Source organism: Drosophila hydei, unplaced genomic scaffold (assembly GCF_003285905.1).
Source record: "Drosophila hydei strain 15085-1641.00,03,60 unplaced genomic scaffold, DhydRS2 tig00008134-arrow-pilon, whole genome shotgun sequence".
NCBI lineage: Eukaryota > Metazoa > Arthropoda > Insecta > Diptera > Drosophilidae > Drosophila > Drosophila hydei.
The window spans coordinates 1,042,497-1,052,875 of NW_022045843.1; the positions used below are offsets into that span (position 1 = coordinate 1,042,497).

General features: G+C 44.0%; 3 protein-coding genes across 3 annotated transcripts; 1 reads left to right on the plus strand and 2 right to left on the minus strand.

Moving 5' to 3' along the window:
• The first annotated feature begins 225 nt into the window (after nucleotides 1-225).
• On the plus strand, nucleotides 226-4,312 carry LOC111593568 (protein PTHB1). The gene is made up of 9 exons (XM_023306430.2): nucleotides 226-479; nucleotides 538-1,011; nucleotides 1,064-1,197; nucleotides 1,261-1,928; nucleotides 1,987-2,252; nucleotides 2,306-2,540; nucleotides 2,611-2,777; nucleotides 3,118-3,247; nucleotides 3,314-4,312. The coding sequence occupies exons 1-9, from the start codon at nucleotides 226-228 to the stop codon at nucleotides 3,863-3,865; spliced, it is 2,880 nt and encodes a 959-aa protein (XP_023162198.2). The 3' UTR covers nucleotides 3,866-4,312.
• A 1,671-nt stretch (nucleotides 4,313-5,983) lies between these two features.
• On the minus strand, nucleotides 5,984-7,007 carry LOC111593558 (venom allergen 5). Its single transcript, XM_023306414.1, has 3 exons — nucleotides 6,782-7,007; nucleotides 6,328-6,722; nucleotides 5,984-6,268 (listed from the first exon to the last, which is right to left on the minus strand). Exons 1-3 carry the CDS (start codon nucleotides 6,938-6,940, stop codon nucleotides 6,007-6,009), a joined length of 816 nt encoding a protein of 271 aa, XP_023162182.1. The 5' UTR covers nucleotides 6,941-7,007; the 3' UTR covers nucleotides 5,984-6,006.
• A 1,467-nt stretch (nucleotides 7,008-8,474) lies between these two features.
• On the minus strand, nucleotides 8,475-10,142 carry LOC111593559 (venom allergen 5). The gene is made up of 5 exons (XM_023306415.2): nucleotides 9,972-10,142; nucleotides 9,758-9,907; nucleotides 9,443-9,687; nucleotides 8,827-9,381; nucleotides 8,475-8,763 (listed from the first exon to the last, which is right to left on the minus strand). Exons 1-4 carry the CDS (start codon nucleotides 10,113-10,115, stop codon nucleotides 9,129-9,131), a joined length of 792 nt encoding a protein of 263 aa, XP_023162183.2. The 5' UTR covers nucleotides 10,116-10,142; the 3' UTR covers nucleotides 8,475-8,763; nucleotides 8,827-9,128.
• Nucleotides 10,143-10,379: the final 237 nt, after the last annotated feature.

Sequence of the window (10,379 nt, forward strand, 5' to 3'; positions counted from 1 at the left end):
ATGAACTATATAATAATTGGAATTTCGATGCAAAATTAATTTTCTGCTTCGTCGGGGAAGTAAAAAAGAATTTAAGGAAAAAAAAACTTACCCAATTGTGCAACCCTTGTGGCAAGTTGCTTAGTTTATTGTGACCTGCTACATTTCCATGACAACAGTCAGGTGGCACAACAAGAGCCCACATCGCATAGCTATATTGAAAACGCTTCGCAGTCGGTTTGGAGCATGTCTCTGTTCAACGTGTGCAGCTGGTGGTCAGCGCAATGTGGCGACACATTTGGCGACTATGATGTGGCCAGTTTGTTGTGTGCGCGTTTCGGACTGGAAGCGCAGGAGAAGGACTACATCATTGTGGGCTCACAGTCCGGCAATCTGAGCATCTACTATCCGCATAGCAATGTATTTGAGGCCACGGACTTGCTGCTGGAGACGCAGCTGGTGGCGCCCATACTAGGCTTGTATGCAGGCAAATTTAGCGGGTAGTCGAGCTGCAGCAGTGCAAGGCCTTTAGAGGAATAATACCTTATTTATTCGCAGTAATGTGCGCAATGAGAACGTTAATCAGCTGGGCGTGCTGCTGCCCAATGCCTTTGTCATCTATAATGTGCAGTCGCTGAGTGGCTTGGCCGAGTATGGCACGCAGCTGAAGCTGCAGCAGCTGGCGGAGCACAAGTTTCAGCGGGTTGCCTTCTCGATGTGTCAGGGTCACTTTGGGCAGGTGAAGGGACGTGAGTTCTTCTGTGTGGTGCATCTGGATGGCACGCTCACTTTCTATGAGCAGGATGGCATCTCGTACGAGTGCCGCTTTCCCGGACAACGCAGTCTGCCCGCTCCGGTGGTCTACTGCGAGCGCACCGATAGCTTCTTTCGCTTGAGCGCCACCTGGCATCTGCAGTGCTACAGCTATCAGGATCTGTCGCATTCGCTGGTCACCAAGAGCAGCTATCAGCCCATCTGGTCGCAGTGCATCGGCGAGGGCATACTAGACATGCACATAGTTCAGCTAAAGGAGTGAGTGAGCTTGGCTAAAAACTGCATTCGATTCACAGTTGACAATCCGCAGAAGCTGCTCCTATATCATGATACTGGGTGAACGCAATTTCATCTGCTTGGACGACAATGGGAAATTTAATTTTATATTGAAGCTGGACTATGCACCCAAGTGCTTCTACAGCTTTGTCGTCGGCTACTATTGGGGTAAGAGCTGAAGTATGTAGCATATAGCTAGGATTAGCTTTCATAGAGATTTATTTTCTATAGAGCCCGGCGCACGTCTGATAACGGCCATTGTCTCGGATGCTGCCAAGCTGCACATCTATGAGGAGGCCAACATCATTTGGGCCGCCCAGTGGCAGCAGCCGGCTCCAGTGGCCATTCAGCGTTCCAATGTCCAGAGCCTGGCGGGCAGCATTGTTACTCTGACTGCCACGGGGCAGCTGACTGTGGGCTATTTGGGCGCTCAGCCGTATCAGTTTCAGGTGCTGCCGCTCAACATTGAGGAGTTGAGTTTTGCCGAGGCACACAAGCAGCTGCAGCAGTTGGAGGATGAGATCAAGGAGTCAGTGGATATACGTGACATGGATGCGCTCAATCAGCAGGCCGCCGATCAGGTGCGTCTCAGCTTCAGCATACAGCGCGAAGTGTTTGACGATCTGGACACGCTGCTGCTGGATGTGCCGGCCGATGTGGCCGTCAAGGAGCTGCCTTCAGCCAAGGGCTTGCTTAAGGTGAAAGTCAAGGCCGAATTGGCGGAACTCCAAGTGGTTATCAAAGCGCCCAGTGGCGTGCGCTGCAGCCAGGAGACGCTCAGCCTGGTGGATGTGCCAGCGGGCACCACCCGAGAGCTGCCTCTAGACTTCTACATGGCTGAACTGTTGCACATACACAGTACACGGGTCGAGGTCTTTGCATCATTCGTTAGTCCAAGGGTAAGTATTTCTATTAGAGTAAGTGCTGCTTCACCAATCTCCGCCTGCTCCCCCACAGGGCATACCACGTGTGCTGCAGCAGAGCGCTTGTCTACCCCTGTCCATGTTCTATCGCAGCTGCCAGCCACAGAAGGCGGCGGGCATTAAGCTGACCTACACCATCACCAGCAAACATGTGCCGCCCAAGCTGGTGACCTTCTTCAGCGAGTTTCTGGAGGTGGATAGCGAGGCGCAGGCACTGGGCTTGCAGCTGCTCTGCCCTGGCTTGGACAAAATAACAGAGGTTATCACCGTGGTGGCAGCCAAGAACTCCAACCGCGTTAGGTACGCTTAACAACTCACTTAGCTTTGCCTCACTGTAGTTCGTTTTGCCATAGAATACAATCGGATTGTGTGGAAACATTTGCCATGATCCTGGAGCGCATTGTGGACACCACTATGCAACTGGATAATGATGCCAGCCTGCTTAAGATGCACAAGAAGAAGCCCAAGCGCGGCGTACTCAATCGCTGTGTGGAACGCATCATGGCCGCCCCCTTTATACCCACCCAACCCATTCTACATCGCGCCGACGTGCACCACGAGACACAGCAGAACATACGCAAGCAAACGGTGGGTGAGATGGGGCGAGAGCGAGAGAGGAGAAGGGTAATTGGAGGTGCTTATTGTTATGGCTTTGCAGGAACAATTGGACGAGCTATGGCAACAGTTCAAAACACTACAACGCCAGCTACAAGAACAAACGGAGAGCGAACCCAAAGAGGCTCTCACCATGCAAATCGAGGCGAACTACGACCACCTGATACTGGAGGGGGACAAATTGGTTGAAATACGGCGGGATGAGCACAGGTAAATATCTATGCGGCCAACTGTAATTAGTCACCCACTCACTGGCTACAGTGGGTGAGATATATTTACTCAATATTGATTGAACTAACTTGGAGCTAGTAAAGCTTGGCTTATGAAACTTTATACAGAGATATTTAAGCTTTTAGAGATCTGAAGCCAACTTGATTTGATATAAATTGATCTGATTTTTTGATATAGTAGGAATATCTATTTTGTACAATTAAATTGTTATAGGAGATTTTTCCAATAAGTTTTTCATTTTTTTAGCCACTGTATCTAAGCGTATGTGTACTTATTGACCAATTTCTTGTTTATTGTTGTTTGTTCGGCTCGTGTCCAGGCAGCGCAGCGACCTCAACTGCGCCGTAGCTTTAGCCAAATGGATAATTCATGCATTGAACCTGGAGGAGCGTGTGGTGAATGTTGTCAACTCAGTGCTGAGCGTGCCTGTTGAGGATTGGACCGAACTGGTGGGTAGTGAGCATGACGCATGTCTAAAAATAAAAATACAATTACATATGGGTGTTCGCACATAGAGCTGGGAGGAATCAATGGCGCCTGGTATTGATATGCTGCATCATTTTGGACCGCTGATGCGCTCCAAGTCGACATCAACCCATGGCCTGCTGGATGGCAACACTAGCAACAGGGACAGCTTTGACTACAGCCGCTTTAGACGTCATTTTGCGACGCTGTTCGACCGCATCGTGCGCCTAGCCTCGTCCTCAACGGATGAGCAGGCGGCGAAGCAGACGCCAGCTACGGAGCAAACAGTTGAGCAGGTGCAGCCCGTGCCGCAGCTGAATGAGATTGGGAACATGCAGCGTATGTTGGGTGACAAAAAGGCGCCTGTGCCGCGTGCTGGCAAGCCCAATTTGAGCAGCTCCTTGGAAGCTGTGGAGGATGAGGAGGAATACGATGAGGAGGATTTGCGGGACATGGGCTATCGCAAGGACTATGGCCCAGCAGCCGGCGCCGAAGGTGACGAAAAGGAGCAAAAGAAAGGCAAACGCTCCGAGTGGGTCAACGAGGATTTTGAGCTGCCAACCACCGAGGAGCTGTTCAGTGATTTGGGCATTTGGTGGTAACACCCAGCAAGCTTAACTCGTGGAGGCGTTGTAAAATATGTGTGAAGAAATGTTAATTTCTGTGAACTGAAAAACAGTTGAAGTTGTACAAGCTTTCAGCGTGCTTAAAGTGCATTTTGAAGAGTTCTTAAAGAGTTCAGTTTATAAGACAGCATAAAGAAGCTTAGGATTTGGGATGAAGCGTTAATTCATGGCAGTTTATAAGAATTGTACCTATACATGTAAAGTAAAACTATATACAAAACACCGAAGCAGCTCAGAAGTCGAGTGCTTCAGAGTAATTCCCAAGTCTCGGCTGGAGATTTCGCATGGTGTATTACTTAAAGGAAACTTGCGACTAGGTTGACACCAGTCCCAGTCTCAGTAAATATCGTATCTCATATATATGCATATATATGCATATATTTGTAGATATATATATTGTGAAATAAGATAACAAAAGCATAAATTAAGAGCAATTAAATTCATGTTAATTAAAACACTTTGACGCAAAAACATTTATGTTTTGTTAATGAAATATATTTTATATTAATTCTTTAATATGAATATATATATATTATATTCTACAATATTTATGTGTGAGCCATCGATGGTTGACTGTGGATTAATTGTGTTTTGCATTCTGAGCTGTGGCTTTGATGCCAATAGAACTGGAATTGCTTTGGCCTGCCACCGAAGTTCTAGTCATGTGGGCGAGTGTATGCATGTGTGTCTTTGTTTGTGTGTGTGTGTGTGGACTCGTTTATGATGCATCGTTGCAGATAAAACACGATAAAAGTCAGAGATATAGCTACACGTTTACACACGCATTGTTCCAGACCCAGCTGCAGCCCGCCTAGCTGCCTGGCTGCCTAGCCAGACGCTGCGTCTGGCATGCAACGTGTGGGCTGTGATCCCCTGTCAGCTGTGTGGCCTGCGCCTCACAATCCAAATCCCACACATGTGGCCGCAAGTTTTATGGACGCTGATCCAGTTGTGTTTAGTTTAACCAGCCACAGGCTCAACAATGCCTCGTAAATTGGCCAGAATTGAGTGAGAAATGTCGACATCTACGAGCCCAGCTCAAGTAACTCCTTACCCTTTCCTCAGCTGCCCGGCGCTGCTCCCTGAGTGCCTTATGTTTATGTGCATAGGCATTTCATCAAGTAGATAATGCATTCAAAGTGGATGGGTGGCAGGACGTATTGTCGTTTTGGCGGAATTTGTATACGTTGAAGGTTGATTTGACTGGAAATGTATCAATCAGAGCAGAACGATTCTCTCATTGGCATTTACCAGATTCTGAAATACTGTGTAGCATCTTCTGCCTTCTACCTCAACTTAAACGGAGATTGAACCTGACTTGCGGTTCAACTAGCTGCCAGCTGACCCCACTTGCTTTTGGCTGAGTGAGAAACTCGACAGTAAACGGGTATGAGTCATTTTTCCACTTTCTAACTGTTGCTTGGGTAGTCTGTACTAATTAATAAGGGACACCTGAGACAATATTTACAAATTATAATTTGTTTTTTTTTGCGGTTTTGTTATGAGCTCCACGCGTTTGGGTCAATCACATGTATATCAGTATTCAATTAGAGCAATATTAAGATTAACACTGCGATTTAATATCGTATATATTAGAAATCATATAATTATATATGATCAGATGAAAACCAATGTATTGTTCTTCATTCAAGGTAGAAATACTGGATATTAAAAACCCCTCTATATATTATATTTTATTATATAATCTCCAATGAGTTGTTTATATAAGCTTAATTAATAAATCAATGAAACGACTGTCAACATTTAATTTGGGGCAGTGAATAAACATCATAAAAATCGATTTCAAGCCCTATAAATTACACCTCGTTGACTTTAGATTCAAAGCGAGCCTTTCTCGATCGATTTTAACACCGTTTTGCCCCACTGTGCAACTGTGAACTTTTCACAACTTTTGTCGCGTGCGGTCTTAATGATGTTTTCAAAAATAATACTTATTAGCGTTAAGCCGAATCAACAGCTTTATTTTGGACGGAAACATGAACAAGCAAATAAAAAGCTGGACGAATGAGCTAACAAAAAAGCTTGAAGTGAACGCAGCCGGAAGAAAGTGCAACAAATCAACGTTTTGTTTGTCATATCTTTGGTAATCAGTTTAATCAATAATCATTATAATTGGGATTATATTGTTCCTTCAGGGAGCACAGAGCGGGATACTTGGGATTCGCACCCGTTAAGCATTCGGAGGCAGGTTCGCCCACCTTATACACGTGCACACCAACCGCATAGGTGCTGGCATAGTTGCAGGCCATGTTGTAGATATAGAGGAAGGGATATTGAGGATTGGTAAACCTCATCATAGCACAGCCAACGTGCGTATTGCGATCCACCACTGTTTCCGCAAAGTGTCCATATTTATCACTGCAAAAGGATGACTTTAGCCATTTGAACTATTTTAGAAGTGTCACAGTTTAACTTACAGATGCCTGGCCACACGGAACTGGGTTATGTAGCTGCTGTCGATAAGTGGATACTCGCCGAACCAAAGGCCCATCGAGTTCTCCACAATGCCACGGACATTCAATGGTCTGTTGCGCGGTCGATCCACGCCACACAGATTCTGGCCGACATTGCGGAAGCGATACGAGTTATTGCACTCGTCGTGCTCCAGATCGCATGTCTTCAAGTTCAAGGTGGCCAAGTATTCCAGTTCCTCGTCCCAGATCATTGTGGCCATGCGCGCGGCGGGATAATAACCAGGTAAATGCCCTGCGGCTATAAAGTTACGACGTTTGTTGTGCTCGGCCAGAATAAAGTCACGATGTGGCTGCAAGTTGATCATAACTGCATCCTCAGCGCAATTCTCGTTGAATTCCTGCACAGAATAAACACAATCAATGCTGATTCCTCAGCTGAGCCAGGTTAACAACTTACGCCTGTATTGTTGCAGGCCACGTGAGTGCTGCCCGTATTACACAATTGAGGATCGCACCATGAATGCTCGCTGGCCACAAGCTCAGCTTTAAAGTTAAGCAGCAGCACCAGCAGCAGCGGCGGCAGGCAGCTGCATGCAAAATGAATCCTGCGAGTCATGTTCTGTCTGTTGCAGTAAGCGTATTGAAAATGCAAATTTTGTCAGCCGCCTGCGATATATTTATATGAAAACGATCCGAAATCGAATTTTATTTTTGGAGATTTTGAGTATCCATATCACATAATCCGATATGTCGCTTAAGGCAGGTCGCGCACTCTTTGTTTCAATTGATTGAAAACGCATTAACGGTTTAAGTGTATGAAGTGACGTCACAAGTGATTAAGCTAACCACAGCCTGAACTTGCAATCAACTTGACAATTGATTTATTTATGGTTGTTCGTGATTTTGTAGCCATATCCTTTATATTTATTAATATACAATTAATAACTCAGTTGAATAATTTGTTTTTCAATGCACTACATTGAACAAGGAGTTAATTGTTCGACTCTTAGGAGTGTTGGCAGCGCCGTTAACGAAAGATACACATATACATATGCGTTTCCTTAGAGCTCAGACTTATCGCACAAATAGGATGTCGATAGTCCAATTGGCAAATCAATCAGCATTAAACTTAACGAAGGATTTCTAGCGCTTTACATAGTTATCGATAGCTAGAAAATGGATCGACAAATGCAAGCGACAAGTGTTTTTTGTGTTTGATTTAATTAAAACTGATAAAGTTCAATTAAAATTTGTTTAATTGTGTATTGTAATAGTGCTAAATCGTTTTGCTATGCTAAGTAATTAGTAAAGAAAGCGTCCGAACAGCGCGTTGGCCAAATACAAACTGATGGACATTTGGGGTAAGTCTGGATTAAAAGCCCCTTGACTATTGCTACATAAAACTAAGATCAGATTCAAGTTCAACATTACGTTTAAAGCATGTAACTGAGGTTAAAACTTTAGTATAGTACGAGTACATTCAACTCATATTTGTCTTCCGAGAAAATTAACCCATTAATTTGATTCAAACAAAGTTGAATGAAGTTCATTTAGGATCGGACATCTACGAGAGTTGCGCCAATGTGGGTGTTGCCTGTCACTTGGTTCAGTGACATTTAACGCCGTCTGTAGGTAGAGTGTGGTGTCGGCATCCAACAGGCTGGAATCGCTTGACTTGCCCAATACAGGTTTGCTGTTTTGCTGCCTTCTTCGTCGAACATCACAGATCAGCAGCTGTTTTGCTGGCCGGATAAAATCATAAAAGCGAATAAGAATGATATTTGCATATTCAAACAAAAGCTTTATGTGCTTTCGGCACATTGTTGGTCTGGGAACAACAAACGAAAGTGCTGTGTTGCTATCAAATGTTAACCTGTCTAACCTGGACCGAATCTTTTGTTGAATGCCCGCTACTTCCAAATGACAGGGGTATATCTGGCTACTTGTTAAATACATATATAGGCAAACAAATGCATAAACATGCAAATATCTGTGCTTGGCTACTAAAACTATAAAAAGCAAGCTGCCGTCAATGAAGAGAGCGATAATGATCTTTCCAAATATCTAAACTACTAAAACAGAACCTTAAGATCTTATAACATATTTTATTCGCTTATTCTGTTACTTTTATACGTCTATTATAGAGCATATTACCATATATATTTCTTTTACTTAAGCATTTTGTAGTCAGGCTATCTTGCTTTTGTGTTACCTTAGGGTCAGACTATTTTTAATATTTTTTCAGCAAGCACGATTAAAATATATTAACATTCGGTATTATTGACCCTAGATCTGGTGAGGACATATTATAGTCGGCTATGATTGATTTATGATTTGTCATGTCCTAAACCTGGATTTTTTCTCATCGGATTTAGGCAGATTTTGCCTGGTTAGGGCATATTGTTGTCGGTCACGTCTTGATGAGCTTGTTTCTCGCAGCTGTCATTCATTAATTTTGGCATTATTTGGCTAAGTTCGTTAAAACAAAATTTAAATACTCACCGACAGTTTTGTCTGTTTAACTAGCTAGCTCGCTGTTTTACAACAAATCATTAACTAATTAAAAGTATTATTATTATACAATGACAGACGCTGATGTTGGTCCGTCTAAAAGCTGTCGAGTGGGTGTTATTATGTCAATAAATAGTGGCTTAATATTTGTGTATGTGTTATTTATTGGTAAACAAAGACTACAACTATCATTAACTACAATCTTATGTAAAAATACAATACAGACGATGTTTACTAAGATCTTGGCAGTTCTATACCTGAGCATTATATATCTAAGGTACTACACCGATCGCTCAGTAGTTAGGATCATATTGTTCCCTTACTGAGCAGAGACCCGGATAGAATGGATTACTGCCCGTTTGGCAGCGGGACGTGGATCGCCCAACTACATAGACGGGCGCATCCAAAGCGTAGATGGACGCATAATTACAAACGACATTATAGATGTACACATAGGGATAATCGGGTCGTGTGAAACGCAATATTGAGCAGCCAACACGCGAGTTACGATCCACCATCATTTCCGCAAAGTGGCCATAGTCCTCACTGTAGGAGGGTTATAGAGGGTTATATAATATATAATATTCAGAGAGTTCGATATACTTACAAATATTGTGTGACACGAAATTTGTCGATGTAGCTGCTGTCGATCAAATCGTATTCGTTGAACCACAGTCCCATCGACTCCTCAATTAGGCTGGTCACATTCACATTTGGGTTGCGATCCCGCCAAATGGCACATAGATTCTGTCCTGAATTGGCAAATCTGTACGTGTTGTGGCAATCATCGTGATCCAATACACAGGTGCGCACATTCAACGAAGACAAATACTGCAGCTCATCATCCCAGACCTAAGTTGACCACGCAGAAGTCATCAATATGGAACTAAAATCTGCTCAAAGATCTCTCAGCTAATCTCACCATGGTGGTCATGCGCGCTGCAGGATAATAGCCCGGCAGCTTTCCCAGTGCCACGAAGTTGCGACGCTTGTTATGGCTGTGTACAAAGTACTGCTTATGCCGAGAGATGTCCACTTCGAAGGCGTCCGGCTGGCAGCGTCTGTGGAAGTGCTGCAAGCAAACAAAACACAGTTGAAGAATTCGTATTTCTATCAAATGATTCAATTGCTCTTACGCCATTGTTGCGACAGGCTATATGTTTGACGCCCGGACCACACAGATCTCGATCACACCAGGTAAACTGTTTGCCTGCCACCAAATGTAGCAGGAACAACTGAATTAGAGCCACGCAGGCAGCTGACGTTACAAATGCTGACATTTTGCACAAGATCAAACAAAAACGCGCCTAAATTAAAATTCTAATTCTAATTTTATGTATATATATTAATAAAAAGAACTGAAATCGCGAGACCGACAAATTGAAAATGAATATTAAGGCAGGTGCCGATGCTAAATCACATTGATTTGTGGACCGTTGATAATAGCTATCGCCTGAACCTAACGCTTTCCAATGAGAGTCTGGCCAATTCGCGTGGCCGTCTTTATTGAACGTTTCTGTCCGAATGAATAGCCCCAACCAGAC